Source organism: Orcinus orca, chromosome 13, assembly GCF_937001465.1.
Source record: "Orcinus orca chromosome 13, mOrcOrc1.1, whole genome shotgun sequence".
NCBI lineage: Eukaryota > Metazoa > Chordata > Mammalia > Artiodactyla > Delphinidae > Orcinus > Orcinus orca.
The window spans coordinates 12,159,337-12,182,467 of record NC_064571.1 but is presented as its reverse complement, the minus strand read 5'-3'; the positions used below and the strand labels follow the sequence as shown (position 1 = coordinate 12,182,467).

Genomic DNA, 23,131 nt, shown 5'->3' with positions numbered 1-23,131 from the left:
TTTTTTCTCCTTTAAGCCACTAAGTTTCAGGATGGTTTATTTCACAATAAGAGATAAATGAAACAGTTGCCTCAGAAATAATGCTGAAAAAGCATTTCCAGATCCTTAAATGGTATAAAGATCTAAAAGATTTCTTGTTAAGACTGAAGAAGGTCATTGGCACTTTTGTTTTAGATGCATTATGGAAAGATAAAAGCGTATGACTCTGAGACATTTATAATTTTAAAAGGAACTTGAGTATGTCTATTTCATTCAATTTACTCAGATGAGAAAGAGCAGAGTAGAAATTTAAAGTGAGATGGATTTTCTCCAGAGCCCATGCACATACCCAGGAACCCGTACTGCATACCCACCCTGTTTTTTTCAGCCTGTCCTTCTTCATTAACTTCTTCCTATCAGCTTTTACACTTGTTTAAACCTGTCACATCTTGAAATTTTCTTCCATTAGACCCATGTCTCCCTCTAGCTACACCCATATCTCTCTCTCCCCCTTCACAACCAAATTTATTGAAAAAATTATCTCTACCCACTGCCTCCTCTTTCTCACCTTCCACTCACTCTTGAAGACCCTTCATTTTCACTTTTGCACAGCTCTCTTCCTGAAAGCTCTCCAGGGTGTCTTAGCTCCTAGACCCAATGGACACTTTTCAAACTTGACCAGACTTGATGTGCTGTTAGTTTGATGCTGTTGATTCTCACCTTGAACCCTCTTTTCTCTAGACATCCATACTCCATGTCTCATGGTCCTCCTTCTACCTCTGAAGTCCTCTCCTAAGCCTCCAGAAGCCTCTGAATCTTCTGCCTGATTCTCACATATCTTTCTGTCCTGACCATCTTCTCTTTTAAACTAATCTCTCTCCCCATTTCATTCACCCCCTCAGTTCCATTATCTTCTTTAGCCAAAAACTCTGAAATTTGTATCTCCATTCCAAATTCCTCTCCCAAACTCCAGATCTGCCCACTTCACACCTCTATCTGGATGTTTATAGACACCTCAAAATTCAACACAGTCAAAAGCAGATCTTATTCTGTTTCTCCCCAGACTGCCACCTTCTCTTCCATTCTCCCTTTTGTCGGTAAATGGAACCACCATCCATCAATAGAATCACCACCCATCAGTAGAAACGTTCATTAATAGACACCAAAACTAGAAATCTGGTGGTCAATCTCATTCTGCATTCAATAAATCACCCAAATCTATTGACCCTACCTTCTTCCTTTTCCTTAAATCCATTGACTTCTCTCAAATCCCCTGCAACAATCATTCGACACTCATCTTTCAACTGGATTGGAGGAGAGCAAGGCTGGAGCAAGGAAAAACCATTTGAGAGGCTGTGTCAACATCCATTCCCCAGCCAGCAGCCAGAAGCACTAATTTTAGGAGGCAAATCTGATCATGTCATTACCCTGCTTGAGGTCATCTGCAGGGACCTCCTGTTGGAAACCGGGCTTTTAGCATGCCACAATGAAGTCCATGATCTGGACCCTATTTTCCTCTAAGCCACATCTTTGCCTCTTCCTCTTTCTTTGTACCCTTTGCTCCAGCCATTGGTTGCTCTTTGGGGTGAATTAGCAGAAGGTTTCCTTTCCTGATTTTATTCTCATCAGCTGGAAAGTCATTAGAAAGACTTTTTTTTTTTTTTAGTACAAGGCAGTTTATTGCCAACGGCCATAACGTTGTCATAATAAATATTATAGACTGTGATATGGAAACATGGGTGATGTGCCCTAGAGCCGAGGGGTAAAAGCTACATAACTGTATGAGGTGACTCCAGCATCTTTGTACTCATTTATGAGCATATGGAAATGAAAGTGTCCAAGTCTCTGTCCCTTAGGAGCTCACAGTCTGGCGCCATATAATAAGAATGTTGACAAAGGGACAAGCATTCACCTGCTGCCTGCAGAGTATTGGGGGTGAGGAAGAATGGGTCTGCCACGCCCTTGTCAGGATACCTTCAGGGCAGGAGTTACCATCCCTTTGGTTAAGCGGTTGGCCAGGCCTAGGAAGTACCACCTACAAGGTACAGCAAAAGTTTACCCAAGGACAACACAGCAAGGAGAGACCCCCGACCTCCAGAACAGGGAAGGATGTAACATCAGCCTTGAACCGTCACCCAAAAACTATGCCCCTGTCCGGGCGAAGCACCTCCTGCCCCAGTGGAGTCTATTCTAGTGAATTCTCCTAACCAAGCTTGCCTGAATTTCCATGCTGATCACCCCCTTCCCCTCTCTCGCAGGGCATATGGGGAAGTAATGAACGATGAGCAGCCTCTCATAATGAGGATGATTTTCCATCTTCCATGACTGAGCATAAAATGACATATTGGGTCACATGTGAGGCACATATTTTTGTACAGGAGATTTATGTTTTGATTCTCAACTTCCTGTTTTAGTTATTCCTTTTTGGTCATGGAAACATACACATACAGAGTGTCGTGTACTCTGACTGGGATCTAATATCTGTGGAGTTGATGCTGAAGGAAGTTCGGTATACGTTGGGGATCCTTAGAGTCTTCCTAAGAATCAACTAGAGGCTTCCTAGGAATTCAGAAATACCTCAACCGCATAGTTTTGTATCAGCCAATTGGAGGTGGGGACCCGGGAATCATTTTTCACTAGCTGACCCTGATGTAAGTGGTCAAGAGCATTTGAGAACCTCTGGTGCTCTGAGGGCAAGTTATAATTTAACATAGTAAACAAATCCAAATTGTCTACAATGTGAACGGCATCCTCAGAGTTGTACGATGTGAAGGGGACATAGTCTTGGATGAGGGTCAGACTACTCTTGAGGATATCGGTGAAAATGTTCTTTGCATCTGCAGTTTGCTTAGAATCATTCAAAGCCATTGATTAAGCTCTCACTGTGTGCTCGACACTGAATTCAGGGCTTTGGAGAGCAAGAAGGAAGTAAGAATTTGAGAAGGCTCGTGTTGGGGAGGAAGAAATTTTCCTCTACCCTTCTAGGTTCTTCTGACTGGTCTAAGAATTAAATTGACATGAGACAGATTAAGAGGAGAAAATCTAACAAAAGTTTAAGAACATGTAGACATGGGAGAGATCCAGGAAACCTGTGTAACTCACCAAAATAGCCAAAACCCTCACCTTAAATACCATCTTCAGCTAAAGACAAAAGAGGATGTTGAGGGGTGGAGAGTGGTTTGGGGCTTCAAAGGCGAGAAAGGCAATTAACATGGAAATGGAAAAGCAAATGTTTGGTAAATGTTTGCTGGCCCTGCAGAGACAATGGGAAACAGAGAGGAATTTTAACAAACTTTGCTAGGTTCCTCCCTGTCTACACACCTAGTTCATACTATAGTTATCTATGATGACAGCTCCCTTCCTGGAACAGGTCCTTTACCTACATTCTTTTAGGCAGTTAGGGGGAAGGTCAAAGTTTCTTCTAGAATCTTTTTGGCCTTGATTGTTTTCAGCTCAAAATAATCCACATGCCAAAAAGACATTTGGGAGTGGTAAATTTTGTTCTCCTACACTAGGACGTCAAACCTTACATGTATCTCCTCACACACAGTGTAAAGTAGGATTCAGTAAATACACACGGAAGGAAGGGAAGGAGGGGAAAAAAAAGAAGGAAACATCAGAAGAATAGCATAAGTACCTTTATCATAATAAATATTGCTGGGGGCAACACACAGAATCATGAAAAATAATAAATTGTTGTTTTAAGTTGGTAAGTTTGGAATTGGTTGTTACACAGCAAGAGCTAACTGAGACACCATGCAAAGGGCTTCAGACATTGTCTGGGAGTCCTGAGGCCCCATCCACCCCCACCAGCTCTCCTTCTGGAAACTAGACCCTTCTCCACTACTCCCTCCCACTGCCACAGTCCTTCCTGACAAATCTGTACAGGTGTCCTCATGCAATTCTCCATAGAGCCTGACCTCCAAATCAGACCATTTGGGGACTATTATTGGAGTTTTCTGGGACTGCTCCCCATGGTGACCTGACTAACCAATAGTTCCCCAACTTACTTGTGCATTTATTCCCATATCTGTTCAGCAAACGTTGATGAGTGTCTGACGCATGTCATAAAAACTTCTAAGTGCTTGTAAAATATAAATGAACAAAATGGGCAAAAACCTCCGTCCTGTGGAACTTGCATTCCAGTGGAAGGAGAAGGGAAGAAGTACTGATGAAATAAAATTCATATTTTATGGCAAGACAAGAAAACTTTTAACATAACATTTTCCTCTGCCCATTTAGGCCTCCTCCCTCCCCTTTAGTGTGCATTGTGCATCTGCATTAACCAGACCTCCTTAGGAGATAACATTCCTTCTCAATCTCGTAAGGGGTCATGATGACCCACTAGTTGCTTTGTACGTGCAGATCTGGATTGTGTAAACTGTCAGTGACGTGTAACCCTTTATCTCAAAAATGTGTATCACTGTGCTGTGACCTCTGATGGTTGGAACAGTCCTCAGAGCTTTCTGGAAGACTGTCTGTTGGGTTATAATCCTCAGGTTGGCTCAAGTAAAATTTTCCATTTCTTTTTTAGATTGACTACTGATTAATTTTTTGTCAACAGAATAATAAATAAATAATAAATCATAGTTGTGTTAGAATGTGATAGTACAATAGGGGACTCAGGAGAGCTGAGATTCAGAGAGGGGTCCATGTTGCAGTTATAAATGAAGTGATCAGAGGAGCCTTCATTGAGGAAGTGAGACTTCCAGACAGAAGGCTAGTGCAAAGGCCCTGGGGTGGTATCAGGCCTGGAGCATTTGTCTCTGGAAAACAGTGAGGAGTTTGATGTGGCTGAAGCAGAGTAAACAGGGAGAAGCATATAGGAGAATAGATCAGAGATAACTGTATTAGGGCTCTCCAGATATATATATATATTATATATATATATAAAAAATATATATATATATTATATATATTATATATTATATATATATGTGTGTGTGTATATATATATCTCCTCACACAGTTATGGAAGCCAAGAAGCCACAGTCAATCTGCTGGAGGACCAGGAAAGCTTGTGGTATAATTTAATTTGAGTACAAAGGCCTGAGAACCAAGGGGGCTGTGGTGGCAGGAGGCACTGCTGGTACAAATCATGGACTCCAAAGGCCCTAGAATCAGGAGCTCCAATGTTCAAGGGCAAGGGAAGATGAACATCCCAGCTCAAGAAAAGAGAGAGCAAATTCACCCTTCCTTGGCATTTTTGTTCGATACTTAGCCTCAGTGGATTGGATGATGCCCACCCACATTGGTGACAGCCATCTCCTTTACTCATTCTACTGATTCAAAAGTTAATATCTTCTAGAAACGCTCTCACAGACACACCCAGAAATAATGTTTAACCAACTCTCCAGGCATCCCTTAATTCAGCCAAGGCGACACATACATTAACTGTCACAATAATGCATTTTCCCCATAAACCTATGAACATTCATTGGAATAGTGTTCCCTGGAACCAGTCTGGAAAATACGTATCTTGGAGGTACCCAAGTCTGCAGTCTTCTGAGCAGACAGACTCACGTGACTGTGCTATTTTGCACGTCTCGGGTTCTATGAGTGATGGGCCCTCAGAAAACATCTGCAGGAAACAGTCCAGTATAGAAGAGCCTGTGCTGAAACTCCAGACTGCCAGCCTCCTCTGTCACTCTAATTCTATGACCAGAGTCTGGGCAAGGGTGTCCCAAGGGAGTCAGAGGGGATGAGTGTAGGAGAGGATGACTCACTGCAGCATCTCTGTCACAGGGAGAGGGACTGACACACAGTGGATACCAAATACCGGAGGGATTAATTTAATTGCTCACACAGCACCGGACCCAAAAGGCAGTGCAGGGAAATTGATCTTTGTCGCCACCTGCAGCCCAGAGGCCCCACTGCAGGCTCCCAGCCTGAGAAATGGGCCCATGGGATGTAGATCCTGGATTGCTCAGAGTCTGTGCCTATTGAGGGGGCCAAGATTGGAATTTACTTTGGGCATAGATAGACTTTTTGTTTTGGTTGAATCACTAGCAAACACTTTTAATTACACAAATGTAAAATCCAACCGGAAATGTAGTCAAATAACTCAAATGCTAGTGCTTCTAAGACATTAACTTTTCTGTCTATGCTCATCATGTTCACTTCTGTCATGATCATTTATGAAATGGTTGCAAATTGTAGTAGAATGGTGTAACTGAGCAGGACCCTGTGGGGACTTCCCTGGACAGACCCCCCCCCCCCCAGTGTCCTCTGCTTTCCTCTTGTTTGTTAGGAATACTTTAGCTTCCTAGGTCTTCCTCAAGTTCCAAAGAATAAATTTAATCAGAGAAGTGAGAAAATGCAGAAACAAAGGAAAACAGTCGAGCAAGACAAAATAATAATAGTTTAGCCATTAAATGAAGTTAAGGACATTTAGTTTCTCCTCAAGGGCTATATATAATATTCTGAGTCATGTCCTTTGAGCTGTTTTGCAGATACTGAAACCCCCACCAGGTGGAAGAAATTAACTGTATGCCGCCCACAATCACATAGACCCCAGACTGGTTGGAACCAAAAGGTTGATGATGCTGACTCCCAATTACCTCACCATCAACCAGTCAGAAGAATGTCCACGAGCTGATCACGTACCCTGCAACACTTTCCCTCACCCTGTCTTTAAAAACCTTTCCCTGAAAGCCATTGGGAGTTCGGGCCTTCTGAGCATTAGCCACCTGTACTCCTTGCTTGGCGGCCTGCAATAAATGCTGCACTTTCCTTGACCACAACCTGGTGCCAATAAATTGATTTTATTGCGCACAGGTGAGTGGGCCCAATGGTATCCAGGAAATTTTTGTTTCCATTAGAGTGTTCTTCTTTACTTTTACTATTTCCCCCCCTAAATCTGGGTTTAGACTTCTCCAGAACTTCCATGTGTTGTGTAGCCTGTGTAGCTCTGTGTGTGATGTTTGTTGTTGTGTTTTTTTAAATTTTTATTGGAGTATAGTTGATTTACAATGTTGTGTTAGTTTCAGGCGTACAGCAAAGTGAATCAGTTATACATATGCCTTTATCCACTCTTTTTTTTTTTTTTAGATTCTTTTCCCATATAGGCCATTACAGAGTATTGAGTAGCATTCCCTGTGCTATACAGCAGGTTCTTGTTAGTTATCTATTTTATATATAGTAGTGTGTATGTCAGTCCCAATCTCCCAATTTATCCCTCCCTCCCCCTTATCCCCTGGTAACCATAAGTTTGTTTTCTACATCCGTGACTCTACTTCTGCTTTGTAAGTAAGTTCATTTGTACCCTTTATTTTTTAAGATTCCACACATAAGCGATATCGTATAATATGTGACATGTGTCTGACTTACTTCACTCACTATGACAATCTCTAGGTCCATCCATGGTGCTGCAAATGGCATTATTTTTTCTTTTTTATGGCTGAGTAATATTCCACTGTATCTATGTACCACATCTACTTTATCCATTCCTCTGTTGATGGACATTTAGGTTGCTTCCTGTGTGTGATGTTTTTAGCACTTGTTTGTGGAGAGTATAGTAATATAGGGGCTATAGTGTGGGCTTGGGATCACAAGATGAAAATTTGGGTCACAAAGGAAGTGTGATAGATTTTCAATCCATGTGACTTAGGACACACAGGTTTCAGGAGACCCTGAACACATCACCCTTTTGTATAAAGTTGCTTCAGATCTTCTCAGAATAAAAACAAGTTCCTCTATGCATTAGTCACTAGCTATATCTGGAGCTTTTTGTCAACACACATACACACACATGCATACACAGGTTCATGCATGCATACATGTACACCATACACACATCTGCACACACATATGTGCACATGCATACACACACACACTAACCACACTAACACACACAGCTACACTCAGGACTTCCTTCAAGCCTGTATATGGTTGTCCCCTTTGCCTGCCCCACACCTCCCCCTGCCCCTCACCTGGCTGGCCCCTATGCCTACACCACCTCCTCTAAATCCTTTCCTGACCCCCTGGGATGGGACCACTCAGTAGTCCAGCTCCCTGGTGCTGCCTGAAGGAGAGGTTACCACACTGTGTTCTACTCACTTGTTTACTGGTTTCTGGCTCAGGACCTGCCAGTTCAGTTCACTCTGAGATGTAAATAGTGGACATGACCTAAAGTGTGCCTCTCCCAGGAATTTACATAATAACAGCTCTGATGGGCTGGTTGTGGAAAGAAGCCTTTGGCATGGTCACAAGGAAGGAGGAAGAATTTCAGGGATAAGACTTGGGAGGGGTATCTATCAGAAGCTGATATCATTATTATTATTAATGATAATTATAATAGCAGCATCCCATCATTATTTCTACCTGAGCCCTGCAGAATTTCAACCCAAGGCTCCCTGAGTAATGTTTGGAGTGTTTACTAGTCATTCCATAGGAAGCAGTCAATAGATGTTGGCTTTTGTTCATAATGTCTGGTGTCCCCACCCACACCATATGTCTTTAAAGGGTAGGGACCGTGTCTTCTAAATCTCTTGTATCCTCTTCCTCTCTGAAGCATTCATATAGAATTGACATATATTAAAGCTCCAAATGTGTTTCTACTTAAATAGAGAACATGTTCAACTCATCTTTGCTGGCCCTTCTCTTGTGAAATGTGCCTGCCACCCACCCAGGCATACCCAGGTCTCCTCCCACTCCTGGCCCTGCTCCAAGTGGGGTCAAGTTGAGTTACCACCGGTGAAGGAGGTAGATAAGCTGATGTGGAAAGATGAAGCAGGGGTCAGACCAACCATGGAACCACAACATCGAAGCTGATCCCAGGGCAGAGCCTAACAGAAGGCAGGTGGGGCGAGAGGTAGGGCAAAGAGAAAGCTGAGATGAGCAGAAGCCCTAGAAGCAGGTGGATTGGTCCAGTGCTGACCTCAGGGGCCCAGGCTTAAAATCTGGGTCCTCCTTGAAATACTTGGATGATTCCTCCAGGCTTCCTCCTTCACTCCTTCACCAGGCATCTACAGTCAGGCCCCACATATCTTCCCATCTTAATTTTTGGCAACTCCTCAGCCACAAGCCTCGGGTCCCTGCACGTGGATGACTCATCACGCCCCAAGTGTGCTGGGAGCTCTCCTCCATCACACCTTCCTTAGTTGCTCCCTCTGCTTAGAAACGCCCATCCACACATTCTCTGCCCTGAAACTACTTTTTCTTTGAGGCCCAGATTAAATGCCCTTTCCTTTGTGAGGACCCGTCCAGCCCTCTCCACCAGCTGCACCTCCATGCTACAGTGGCGTCCGTTTACCTTGCTGCCATAGATGTCCTCACACCGTATCCTGAATGTCTAACGAGAACCAAGTGATCATCCATTAATTTGTTCAAGAATTTGCACTTACTCATCACCTTCAATGTACCAGCAGCTGTCCTGGGCACTGGTGACCCAAAATTGAACTACACCCCCTCAAAAAGCACAGAGTAGTCCCGGCACATAAATACATAGTTAGGATGTCATCGCCAGGTGATAAAATAATGGGGCACATGAAGGCCATGGAGAGGTAGGGAAAGAATCTAAATTTATCAGAGCCATAAAGCTCAGTATGTCTCTCCTCTGCTTAAAATCTTCCCATAGCATCCATTTTCACTTAAAAATAAATAGAAACCTTTATTTGCCTTCAAGATGCCCTCATGATCCAGCCCCTGTTTCTCTTGCCCACCTCCTAACCCTCTCCAGGGTCCAGCCCCCCAGCCTTCCACTGCTATTCAGACACAATTAGCCCCTTCTGTCTCAGGGCTGTGCATTTGCTATTTCTCTCCTGCATCACTTTCTAGTCCCACTGCCTCCTGCCCTTCAGCCTCAGCTCAAATGTCACCTCCTCCAAAAAGTCAGGGTCACCTCCCCTGACCACCCTCTCTAATGTTACCATTGGATACCTACCGCCCTCACCCTCTCTCATGTAAATTGCCCTTGTTTGTTTTCTTGTTTGTGAATTTGCTTGTTTAGTGTTTCTTCCACTCAATTATCAGCTCCAAGGAAGTTTAGTTTTGTTGCTCCTAGAATAAGAGTGGAATAAAAATTTGTGGAACGACGTTGGCGTCAAATGGACCAGACGTACATGTACAGCCTGTGTGACCTTCAGCGAGTTACGTATGTCACTTCCTTTAGTCTAGTCTCTTTACCTGTCAAATGCAGGTAAGAATACTTGCCTTGCAGGGTCGCTGTGAGGGTGAAGATACACTGTTCTTAAATGTCCTGGCCCACAGTACATGTTGGACAGATGCTGAGTGGTTGTACAAGAGGAAGAGGACCAGCAGTCCACCCCTCTGAGCCCTGACACCACGGGCTCTCTGCTCTAGCTTGTTTGACTGTGGATCCTCTACGAAATGGAGAGGGATTTGGGGCTCTGAGGATGAGTGTCAGTTTTAACTACAAACTCTCAGTGGAGGGCCAGCCCTATATTCCCAGCTGTAAACAGTCAACTCAACTCATCAGTTCCACAGTAACCTTAAACTCAGTACGTCCAGTCCAAGCTCACTGCCTTTCCATCACTGCTCCTGCTTGGTCCTCACACATCAACATTAGCAGGCAACTAATGGTACCGGTCAGTCGGTTGGATGACTGATTCGTTGAGAAGTATCTGATAGAAAAATCGTGACCTGAACTAAAACTGAAATTGTAAGCAGCCCAAGACATTGTCCATGGACAGAGGAGGAGAGCTGGGTTCTGCCTGGAGTTTCTCGGTTGTTTCTAGAAGCTCTGGAGCAGAGGGGCCAGAGGAGAAGCCATGGCCAGGCTTCCAAGAAGGACTCACCAAGTTATCCAGTCCCTTTGCATTGAATAGTGCACACAGAGGCCCACTCACTCCCTGGGTCAGTTTCCTACAGCTGCTGTAACAAGTTACCACAAATGCAATGGCTTAGAACAACATAAATTTATTATTTTACAGTTCTGGAGGTCAGAAGTCTGAAATGGTTTTCACTGGGCTCAAGTCAAGTTGTTGGCATGGCTGTGCTCCTCCTGGAGGCTCTACGGGAGAACCCATTTCCTGCCCTTCTCCAGCTTCTAGGGACCACCTGCATTCCTTGGCTCACAGCCCCTTCCTCCATCTTCAAAGTAAGCGGTATAGCATCTTCCAGTCTCCCTCTGACTCTCAGCCTCCCGCCTCCCTCATAGGAGGACACTGGTGTTTGATTACCTTGGGCCCACTGGGATACTACAGGATAGACCAGCCTTAATCACATTTGTGAAGTCCCTTCTGCCGTGTAAGGTAACATATTCACAGGTTCTGCGACCAGGATGTGGACATCTTTGGGGGGCGTTATTATTCTGCCTCCCACAGACCCCAAGCAGAATGAGCTTGGTTTGGGGGCGCCAGGCCGGAACCCAGCTTCCTGCCTCTCTACCGACTCTGTTCAAAGTAGAGCTCAGTGCAGGCTGAGGGCTCACTCTCCTTGGTGAGTCGTACCGGCTCTTGGGGCTCAGCTGAGCCACAGAGAAACCAGTCAGGTCAGGAAGCAGCCTCCAGCCTGAAGGCGGCTGTTGGATAAGATTGCTGATTGCGTGTCAGCCCTCGAGGCCTCTGGGGCTTGGCCAACAAGGGACCTGAGACGGTGGCTCTTTCCCCAGGGAATTGCCCTCTGAAGGTTCTGGAGGCAAGGGTCTGGGTGCTGGGTGCAGGGAAAGAGGGTGGAAACCTCACCAGGAGGGATGTGTGGACCTGGCCAGAACCCACAGATGAGCACAGAGATGGCAGAGCACCCTGGAGGCCAGGCCAGGTCTGCAGGGGCCCCCAAAACAGGGTGCGGTCTCTCACCTCCAGCTGCAGGGAAGGCCCCTCCCCTGCCTCCACACGTGCCAGGCAACGACTGCCTCCCTGGATCCCCAGGAAGATGGGGAAACTGGCCTCTGTTGGGGAGTATGCAGATCATCTCTGGGGTGGGGCGGGGGAGGAGGAAAGAGAGCCAGGAGATGAGGGGACCCCAGATCACAAGCTCGAACAGGAAGGAGCTGGGCCGGGGCACAGCTGGCCGCACCCCTGCATGCACGCTGCAGGGTGAGCTGGGACTCCTACAGGGGTCCTGACCCTTCAGTAGGAAAGGGAGAGCTTGGGGTAGACGGAGCTTGGGTGAGTCCCAGGGCGTCGAGGCCCCAGATGCTCCTGCACGGCAGTTGTCTGCGGCGGGATCCCCCACCAGGAGGTGGCGGTCTGTCGTGCACAGAGCCTTCTAATCTGCATCCTTAGTTCTGAAACAGGAGGCAGTGCTGGTGGCCCGCCCCCTTCAGGCACCCCTGAGCCCCACGGCCCTCCCACCCCACACTCTGAAGGACAGCATGGAGAACTAGGGCCTCTTCTCCTTCTTCAGGTGAGAAGTAGGGGTGCTACACCACCCAAGAGCATGTCCAGACCAGGTCAGGGGCTTCCCTGGTGGCGCAGTGGTTGAGAGTCTGCCTGCCGATGCAGGGGACACGGGTTCGTGCCCCGGTCCGGGAAGATCCCACGTGCCGCGGAGCGGCTGGGCCCGTGAGCCATGGCCGCTGAGCCTGCGCGTCCGGAGCCTGTGCTCCGCAACGGGAGAGGCCACGACAGTGAAAGTTATCTTTCATTTCCCGACCTCATCATTATCCATTCAAATCTTTGACATTAAGGTCACTGGACATGGCATTATTATCTATAGGTTGAGTATCAAGTTCTGCCAAGTTAATTATCAGCTCAGAGAAACAGCTCAGACATACAAGTTCATGTCACTTACCCTCCAATCTTCAGTTTTCAGCATCTATAAAATCATGGAGTTAGAGGATGTGGTTATTAAGATTCTTTCAAGATCAAACAATCAATGATTCCATGACTCAGAGTTTAAAGACTCTTTACTTTACCATTGCAAACGTACTCTGAAGTCCCATTAAATTTCAGTGTGTTATTTATTGTTTTATGTATAGACACTTTTTCCCTTATAAAAAGTTAACAAGTTCTTGAAGCCACAAAGCATAGCTTGTAGCTCTCTCCATCTGCCCCCACTGAGACACACTGGTGCTCATGAGCAGGACATAGAAACACTCACCGCAGCTTCGGACGGCAAGGTTGGTTCCAGACCTAACTCTGCTACCAATTTATTTTGTCACCTTGGAAAATTCCTTTATTCCCTAGGCCTCCAAATCCTTATCATTGGAATGAGGGGTTGGGCAAGGTCAATATTTTTCAAAACTATTTTAGGTTTCACGAGGAAATTTTAAACAGACACTAATGAAAGTTAAATGGATAAAAGACACCTGCTTCTGCAGAAGCAGAGAATGATGGTGACACTAGGACCCAGCCAGCATCGACTACTGAAGCAGGCACTGGGTGTGTATGTCAATCCCAATCTCCCAATTTATCCCTCCCCCCTTTCGCCCTTGGTAACTAAACACTCTACTATATATAAAATAGATTATCAATAAGAACTTACTGATAGCACAGGGAACTCTACTTAATACTCTGTAATGACCTATATGGGAAAAGAATCTATAAAAGAGTGGATGTATACATCTAAAAAGATGTATATGTATAACTCACTTTGCTGTACAGCAGAAACTAACACAAAAACATAAATCAACTATATTTCAATAAAAATTACTTTAAAATTTTTTTTGAATTTTTTAAAAATAAAACTAAAATAATGTACACTGCAAAAAAACCCAAAAAAACAAAAAGATACTGGGGCATCTCTAAGGAACCTCAAGCTTCATAAAACATTGTTGAATACCACTGGCCTAGATGAGTTCTTCTGAAATTACTTTCTAAGACCGGTGGTCCTAAATATTTAAAAATCTTGACTTAACCTATACCTTCTCCTCAAATTCCTTCTATGTGACCCTAGACTTATTTAGCATCCCATGGTGATCTAGGTAGGGGATACCTTGCTAACTAGAGAGCTTGCCAGGAGGAGTTAAAAAGAGGGGGCATATCAGAGCTATTGACAGAGGGAGGAGAAAACAGAGAAAGATAGAATACTGCCCGTCCACCACTGACCTGCAGATCCCAGGTGCCTGGAACCTCCAACTGATTTCTCCAGGGCATGTGCACTGAGTTTATATTGCCTGGTCAGGGTGGGTAAGCCTGTAGCAATCTTTATAATTGTCTCCAGGATGGGGAAGAAGGGCCTAGGGATTTCACAATGTCTCCAGCACAGTATGGATAATAAGGAGGTGGGGAACAATAATGAGTGTTTGTTGAAAGGGGAGAGAGTCACCCATAAAGCCTTGGCAAAAGCCAGACACTGGGACTCTGCTCGTAGCTATTGTTCTTGGTGGTTTCGGCAGTCAGATAAATGATGCTGGGGTCAGAGGACTTTACATCACCTTCCCTTTGGTGCCCCCTGGGGCTCCATCCTAGCCATAGGCAGGGGGAAGAGGCAAGAGCGAGTGTTTCTGAAGGGCCTAAGGACAGACTTTTTTCTGTAGCCAGGCTGTGGCCAGTGAGGCGATGTGAGAACAGGGACTGATGGCATTGTGAGTATGACCCTGTTTGGAATTATGAGAGGAACGTCTCTGTTTTTCAACAGGTTCTATTAGTTGGTACCCGTTGATGAGATGTAATGTCTAAGGAAACCCACTACAGACAGAAGACGTTGACCTTAGATTCATCCCGGAACTGAGCAGGTGCCCTTTGCCCTGGACTATGAGAGCACCTGGCTCAGTGTGATCAGGGTTAGGGGTGAAAAACACTCAGGCCTCTGATTGATATTACTTAATTCAGTCCATCCATCCACCCATCAGTCCATCGACCCGTCCATCCAACCGTCCATCCACCCATCCCTCCATCAGTCCATTAACCCATCCATCCATCCATCCGTCAGTACACCTACCCACCCACACATCCATCCTTCTATCTATCTATCCATTCCTCCATCCCTCCATTCATCCACCTACTCACAAGGGGCAGAGACACTTGGGCATAGTGCCCAACAGAGACCAACTGCCTTATGGTAATTCTTGCTCACAGGTCATTTGCAACGTTCCATAAAAGGCTTGGCAAGGATGTGGGAGAGGTCAGTCCTATACCCATATGCCTGCAGAGTGACGGATGAGAAAAGATGGGCAGAGACGGGAACAGATTTCTGCTTTCTAAGACCAACAGTCATTCTTCACTCCCTTTCCTGATCTCTTGTCCCCTCAGTGGAAGAGGTCAAAGTACAGGGTATTATATAGGCAATCAATGAGTGCTTACTGAGCATTGACAATGCCCTGTGACAAAGGCATACAACACCTGGTCCCTGTTGTTAAGTAGCTTTACAGTCTGGCTGAGGGCTAAGCCATAAACACTTGAAAAGACCAGACTCTCTAATCTGTGGGCCAAGGGAATATTGGAGACAATAGAAACCACGAACCTTCTCGAGTAAAAAGATAAATTCCTAGAATTGAAAGGGCCTTAGCCCTTTACATGGTTCCTCAATTTTTTAAAGATATTTATTTATTTATTTTGGCTGTGCTGGGTCTTAGTTTCAGCATGCAGCATCTTCTTTGCGGCACGCAGGATCCGTTTTGGTTGCGGCATACGGGATCTAGTTCCCTGACCTTGATCCCTGGTCAGGGACCTTGATCCCTGGTCAGGGAACTAGATCCCGCATGCCGCAACCTAAAAAGATCCTGCATTGGGAACTCAGAGTCTTATCCGCTGGACCGCCAGGGAGGTCCCTGTTCCTCCCTTTTCATCTACTTGTGTCAGCTCGTCCCTGCTAAAGCCCTTTTGAATTCTTTAATCCTACAAATGATGAAGCAATCACTTCAGGCTGCAGAAAGCTTCAAGAATGAGGTGAAATTTCAGCCGCTCCCTGCCAGGTGGGCGGAGGAGAGAGAAAGAATATTCCAAGGTGGAGGAATCGTTTCCACATTCAACGCTCACTGGGTCCCGATTATTTGCCAAACATTATTCGAGGTGCTCGGAAACAAAACTGATACAGCCTTGACCTGGAGGTGATTTTAGGGGCCTCAGACCCCAAGTCAATTTATTACAAGGAGGGGGAGTTAGCATAGCGTGAAGCACAAAGCCCTGTCAGAGCAGATGACCAGGGACCTCCACTCGGCAAAGGCTCCTCAGAGGAGGTGACAATATGAGACTGCGGCCGGGCCCGTGGGCAGAAGGAGAGCGTGAACTAGGTCTGTTCTCGGCAGCCCTGAGAGGCCTGTGGTAGCAGCTGTGCTGCCTGCTGCCCAGGGACTTGAGCTGCGTCTGGGCTGGAGCTGCTGCAGTCCCCAGAGGCAGACGCTATGGCCTGGCCTCTCCCTTGCTGGTCTTTCAGCAGAAGGTGAACCTGCCAGGCTGGTCTGACTGGTGAGGCACAGATGGAACTCCTGGGGCTCCGACTTGAGCCCCTCCTCTGGCTTCTGCTCTCATTCCCCAGACTTTCAGCAGGGACCCTGGAGTCACAGTCCCTGGCACGTATGTCTGAAGGTGCAAAGGTAGTCAAGGAAGATCTAAACCTTGTGGGAACAGAGAATATTCAACCAATTTGGTATGATCCGCTTTTAAATCAGATGTTTGGGGAAATAAAAGGGTTGGTGCTCATTTTGAGAGGGAAAATAAAAGTAATGGAGAAAATTGCAATCATAATAAAATAACTAATTTGTTTCTCTTCCCCTGCATAGTAGTTATCTATTGCTGTGTAACGAGTGACCCCAAACTTTAACAACTTAATGCAGGAACACTTAACTTTCTCCAAGTTTCTGAGGGTTGGACTCTAGAGCAGCTTAGCTGGGTGATTCTCTTCAGAGTCTCTCACTAGGTTGCAGTCAGCCAGGGCCGCATCGCCCAAAGGCTTGCCTGGGCTGGAGCTGCCTCTAAGCTCCTTGGTGTGGCAGTTGTCAAGAGGCTTCATTTTTCACCAATGGGTCTCCTTACAGGGCAGCTCACACATGGTACCTGGCTTCCCCCAGAGCAAGTGAATAAAGAAGCAGAGACCAAGATAGAAGCCACAGTGTCTTTTATTACCTAATCTCAGAAGTGGCATAACATCACTTCTGCAGCATTCTACTGGTCATGGAGACAACTCTGGTCCAGTGTGGGCGGGGGCACACAGGGGGTGTGAATACCAAGAGATGGGGATCATTGGCTGCTGTCTTCATTCCTTGGGGCTGCCCTAACCAATTACCACAAACTTGGTGGCTTCAAACAACAGAAATTTATTCTCGCGCAGTTCAGGAGATTCGAAGGCTCCCGAGCTCCCTCCGAAGGCTCTGTGGAAGAACCTGCCTCCTCGCTTCTGATGGTGCCCCAATCACTGGCACGCCTTGCCTGTGGCGCTCTCCTCAGCCTCCATCTTCTCATGGCCTCCTTCTCTGGGTTTCTTTCTTCTTACAAGGACAGAAGTCCTGCCGGATCTAGGGTTCACCCTCCTACAGCATGACCTCTTAACTAATTGCATCTACAAAGACCCTACCTCCAAACAAGGTGTGAATGAAAAATATTGCCTGCCATTTCAGTAACCAAAGGATGTGGCAGCCACCAAGCCATCACATTACAGCTTCCCCCAGCGGTGAGGTCTGAGGGAACTCAGGATGGAAACAGAATGCCCATAGCTGCAGCCACCCACCACAGTGCGTCCTGAGGAAACCCCGGATGAGAAAACACAGGATACTGGCCCCAGGTAGCTGAGGTGCCTATCAAAGGAAAGATTCCAGTGAGCCCAGAATCTTGCATCTTCCCATATATAGAAAAGCGCTGAATTCCTTAACTTGAGATGTCTGATTGCCTTAAATTAACAATCATCTTTGATGTTCCGAATACCTGGTCTTTGTTGCAAAAACTCCTATATATCCCGGCTTCCCGCTTGCCTCTTTGGAGCAGTCCCTTAGAGTTATCTGAGAGGCTGTCTTCCAGGCTTGAAGCCCTCAGAATGCCCAGCAAATAAAACATAACTCTCAACTTAAGGTTGTACATCTTTTTTCAGTTGACAAAGATCACAGTCTGAGGTTCCCAGAAGGACATGAATTGTGGGGAACAGTATTCCACCAGCCCAGGAGACCCCTTGGAGGCTGGATCCCACCTCTTGGAATCTCAGAAGACTGTGACCAATCCAGGTCAAAGCACAGGACTGTTACCTGTACGTTACCACAAAGCATGAAGGATTCCCACTGCTCCCCTGCCCCTGCCCCTGACCCCTTAGGGGTTTATTTTAGGGGTTTACCTTTCTGCAAGGTTTCACATCAGTAATGCCACCCAGCAGAAAAGAAAACTGTGGACTAAGCCCCAAATCTCAGAAGGATTTACCCAACCTGGGAAACAGGTGGAGGAAGAGTGGCCGTGTGCCCAGCCCCTCCACGGTGGAGGCCCTGAGAGCAGAGGTGGGTTCATCACCACGGGTTTCCTCCTACACCTCCTGGCCCTGCCCAAGCTGGCCCGCCCCAGGAGCCCTGGGGGCATGTCGCCCTAGTCACACTGCTGGAAGTAGAAGTCCGTGATGGGGCCGTCCAAGCTGGTGTCCTTCGGGAGCTGAGTGACCCGGAGAGGCTGGTCCACTTCGGGCATGGTGCAGAGAAACCAGCCCGGGTAGGTGGCCACCTCGAAGCTAGAGGTGAGCCCCGTGTCCCGCCGGTAGAAGGTGAATCTCTTGGACTCCTCGGCACTGTGGTAGAGCTCCATGATGTTCACTGGCTGCAATCAAAGGGCACGGCAGGTGGCTGAGGGGTAGGGGCCGGCCCCAAGGCACAGGGAGGCGGAGCCATAATTAACAGAACCCTGGAGGGAGAGGAGCCCAGGAAGCCGTGGCATCAGCATCTTTGACTTAGTGAAGCCACGTGGTGAGGCGCCCCCAACAGGACCCACCTCTAGTTTCAGAGTCGGTTCCTGCTCCATCCCACACGACAGGCACTGGCTCCCACCCTGGACGCCCAGGATGACTGGAGAGAGCTTGGCATCCAGATACCGATTGGGGACCACGCTGATCTCCTCACCTAGAGGAAGGAAGCAGATGCAGGGACCTTGGCCGCCCTTCCCTCCCTCTGCCCCATCATGGGCTGTATCAGGCCTCCTGTCCCCAGGCTGGACAGAAGGGGAGCCTCATAACAGCTGTCATGTAGGGAAGGGGGGGTCTCCTGCCAGCTGGTCCAGTGGAAGTCAAGGCAGATAGCACACGGTACCACCTCCCAACCCCACGCCCACTCCAGGGTCAAAAGTTCAAGTCTTCTCCAAGCCCCAAGGGAGACTGACCACCTCTTTTAATGCCCCTCGACCTTCCAGCCTCTTTTCTGTAACCTGTCTTGATAAGTCTCCCATTAGAGTTAGTTGGTATCTTTCCACCCCCTGTGAGATTCCTGAGAACAGAAAAGGGTCTCACTTTTCTCTGTAAAATCCCTCCATCTCACACACACACACACTCAGCCTCACAGAGGGCTCTGCCTGGCCCCAGTGCCCAGTAAGGCTGTTCTAGGCGAGGAGGTATGTGCCACTCTAGGGAGAAGGTCCTGTCACACTGTGTGGGGCTGTGTGAATGAGCACGAGGCCAGATGGCATCACCTGCTGCTCTAGGCCCCACCACTCTGAGTGACCGAGGACCCTCAGAGCACCGAGAGGACCAGGGGCAAAGGGGCAGAAACCCACTCCCACATGGGAGTGAGGGTGTAGAGAGCCTGCATTAGTGCTCTCCGCAGCACTGGCTCCCAGAAAAAGGGATGTTGGACCCAAGTCCACCTGCGAGGAAATGACAAAACAGCTATCTTGGAAAATAATCCCACCTTTGTGTAGAGGCTTCCGGTGGGACTGGGGCATGACGCCATGCCGGAAGGTGTGCTATTTTATTTGTTCTTGCTCAGAGCCTGGTTTTCTGACGCCCCGTCTACTGTGTCAGGCCCAGGGTCTGTTGGCTTGTGCCAATGTTTCTAAGCCCTCTTCAGGCCCCCTCCCCTCAGAGTATTTAGAAACCTAGGGAAGTAGGGTCCTCGTTTGCCACCAACCTTTAATGACCTTCCCTGCTTGCAGCCCTCCGGCTTGAAGCTGGTTATCTTGCAGATAAAGCACCTTCAGTGTCGCATCCTTCATTCTAAAGCATCAGGACAGGATGACACTCAGGGCAGGTGGTGGGTGCTCCAGCTTGCCTGGGCTCTGAGAGTCCCCCAGTCTCAGGCACTGTCACCCTGTCTTCCCACTGAGCCAGAAGTTATGGCACAACCTTCTCTCCCAGCCCTGGGGGCTCATGCCTACCACCAGGACAAGGCCACAGCCTCCCATCTGAGTCTGGGGTTTGCCCCTTCATCCTATTCAATCTGTTTTTGTTTTTGTTTTTTTGTGTGTTTTTTTTGCAGTACACGGGCCTCTCACCGTTGTGGCCTCTCCCGTTGCGGAGCGCAGGCTCCGGACGCGCAGGCTCAGCGGTCATGGCTCACGGGCCCAGCCGCTCCGCGGCATGTGGGATCTTCCCAGACCGGGGCACGAACCCGTGTCCCCTGCTTCGGCAGGCGGACTCTCAACCACTGCACCACCAGGGAAGCCCATCCTATTCAATCTTTTCTACACTAACCAGACTCTTCCCGGTGTCATGTTGGAAAAGAAACTAAACTGAGTCAGAGTCCTGTGTTCTCATCCCGGCTCTGCCGCCATCACTGCTGAGTCACGACAGACAAGTTATTCACCCTCTCTGGGCCTGAGTCTCCTCATTGCTAAACTAAGAAGATGTGACAGATGCTGCCCAGGCCTCTTCAGGATAAAAATGCGCCTTGACTGACTTCCGCCTTTACTTCTGTTTGCTGCATTTACTTCCGCTTGGCCATATAGTCCCTACCACGTGAGGGATTTCTTTACATTTAAAATTCGTTCATTTTGCTTTTCAAATTTAATTCACACCTACAATCTCAGTTGATTTTCTGACATCCTGTGAGGGGAAAGCTGTACTCTAAAGGGGGTTCCTCCAGATGTGTACAAATTGGTTCAATGCTGTCTAAACTCAATTAAACAAATCTCTACTTCAAAGTGACTCATATGCTGAAGTGTGCTATGGTCCTCTTTTAAGGGGACCTAGAAAGCATATTTCCCACATTTCCTGGACCGAGGAGCATCATTGTATAGAGACACTCGTAGGACTGGGGTTCCACAGAACGCACCTTGGGAAAAGCTATACTAGACTCCGAGTTCAGTGAGAGCAAGATTCTTCTCATTCACTGTTGCAAAAGTCCAGCTCATTGCAGAGCCCCTGGCTCAGCACATGCCAATGGACAGACAGGCTGACTGATAGAAGAGTTTTACTGCTGCTGTCTTGTCCCAGAGGGCAGCAAGGAGGTAGTGGTTGGATTGACATCTCTTCACTGCAGTGGGTGGTAACAGCAGGGCTCCAAGCCGGGCCTCCTAACTCCCTAGGAGGGATGAGGCCACAAGCCCCTCTCAACAGGGAAGCCCCAGGAGAGGGCCTGCTCCCGTCTGAAGAGGCTGGAAGAACTCCTCTAAGGGCAGGGAGTTGCTGTTCACACCTTCCCAGCTGCCCATCCCACCTGTGGGACAATCACAGCGCCCTCCCCGGAAAGGCTGGACGACAGATCTACCCAGAATTCACTCCCCCCCAGAGCACATGGCCCAAGCAGAGGCTCAGATACTCACCGGAAGCACAGCGCCCCACTCAGGACCATCTCGATCTTCTGTGTGTTGTCACTCCTATTTTGAGATAACAGAAAATCTTAGGTGGAGATAGAGGTTGAGCTGGCAGGGGCCCCAGTAAGCAGCCCCCTGAGCCCCCCGGCATACGAACAGCCCCCAAGGATCAGGGGATTCTAGGTCTGGGGTTAGGAGAGGTGAAGCCCAGCTCCCCAGAGGACACCTCAGACTGCTCCTTTCTCTTGGCAGGACCCGAGGTGTCTGCCCGCTCCTCCGAGGTTGCCTCAGCCCTTTGAGTGACGCCCTAGGGTGGGGCCCCTGAAACTGCCTCAGCCTCCAGAGAAGGGGGGTTTCCAGAGTGATTTCACACCACCTGACGCTTCCAGAAACACCTGATGCTCATTATCTCTCTCAGGGACGGAAGCTGCTGGAGACAGTCTTCTTCTAGCAATTCTGAAGAACTTCCAAGGGCTTTGCAGCCCTTAGTGAGCACTCAGCTCCTGGACATGTGGCCCTTCCAGACCCAGGGGTATCATGCAGAGAACAGCTCAAGGAAAGCAGATTTTAGAACAACCCCCTTTCCTCCTTCCTCCCTCCCCTCCTTCCTTCTCTCCCTCTTTTGTTCCCTCCCTCCTTCCTTTCCCTCTTTCCTTTCTTCTTTTCTCCCTCCCTCTCTTCCTTCCTTCCTTCTTTCCTTCCTTCCTTTCTGCCTTTGCCGGGACTACGGGAAATGCTGGAGGTGGAGCTCTCCTGCTTAGGGGATGTTAAGTCTACGTATTCATTGTAGATTAATGTGAAAATCCGTATTGACAAAACAAAACAAAACACATGGATACTAATCTCCAGTGTGTGCGTCATCAGCAAACCAAGGACAACAGTTTTTCCCCTGCACATACACGCCTGTAACCATCACAGCTTTACACACGACTGCATCCCAGAACCTACACTCATTCCAGCACGCTTTTTTCATGTAGCAAGATAGCAGAATCTCTTTCCATACCCAGTATAATGATATCAGAATATTGAATAGCCATATAGTATTTCATTCTACAAATGCAACATCATTTATTTATACCGATCTGTTATTATTAGTCCTTATTGTTATTATTATTATGTGTCATTGAAAAGCATGTTGTGACAAACTTCTTTGCTCAAGTGTCTGATTATATCCCTTGGAAATAAAACCTAGCTTGGGCCATCTATGATTGATCTTTCTTCAGTACCTAACTGGTAAAATAACATGTGACTGTGTAACGATGCATGTGGTTTTAATCCATCCATACACTCTCTGTGATGGATCTAAATGAAAGGTAAGGGTCAGTGCATAATGACAAATTAATTTTGTCTTGAGCACCACGGATAACCATTTATTGCTAAGGCATACCTTTTTTTTTTTCACCGCCGTGGCCTCTCCCGTTGCGGAGCACAGGCTCCGGACGCGCAGGCTCAGAGGCCATGGCTCACGGGCCCAGCCACTCCACGGCATGTGGGATCTTGCCAGACCGGGGCACGAACTCGTGTCCCCTGTATCGGCAGGCGGACTCTCAACCACTGCGCCACCAGGGAAGCCCTAAGGCATACCTTTTAAAGAAACTGTATTCAGGCTCATGGGCTAAAATGTCCTTAAAGTGTTCAAAAATAAATAAAATATCAAG

The 23,131-nt window shown here is 47.5% G+C and overlaps 2 protein-coding genes across 4 annotated transcripts; both read right to left on the bottom strand.

Annotated features, from left to right (window-relative positions):
* Positions 1 to 10,841: 10,841 nt before the first annotated feature.
* Positions 10,842 to 14,857, bottom strand: LOC105748873 (interleukin 1 family member 10). The gene is given in 3 exon segments (XM_033416311.2): positions 10,842 to 11,826; positions 11,828 to 12,169; positions 14,835 to 14,857. Coding segments are annotated over 3 exon segments (867 nt in total). The 3' UTR covers positions 10,842 to 11,324.
* Positions 14,858 to 16,864: 2,007 nt separating this feature from the next.
* Positions 16,865 to 21,866, bottom strand: IL36RN (interleukin 36 receptor antagonist). 3 transcript variants are annotated; one of them, XM_033416292.2, is made up of 5 exons: positions 21,850 to 21,866; positions 21,483 to 21,536; positions 19,850 to 19,935; positions 18,723 to 18,850; positions 16,865 to 18,551 (listed from the first exon to the last, which is right to left on the bottom strand). In XM_033416292.2, exons 2-5 carry the CDS (start codon positions 21,509 to 21,511, stop codon positions 18,327 to 18,329), a joined length of 468 nt encoding a protein of 155 aa, XP_033272183.1. In that variant the 5' UTR covers positions 21,512 to 21,536; positions 21,850 to 21,866; the 3' UTR covers positions 16,865 to 18,326. The 3 variants fall into 3 exon arrangements, with proteins under 3 accessions (XP_033272183.1, XP_004285687.1, XP_049551856.1); XM_004285639.3 differs by lacking the exon at positions 21,850 to 21,866 and adding an exon at positions 21,700 to 21,798; XM_049695899.1 differs by lacking the exons at positions 21,483 to 21,536; positions 21,850 to 21,866 and adding an exon at positions 20,214 to 21,469.
* Between the last annotated feature and the right edge of the window lie 1,265 nt (positions 21,867 to 23,131).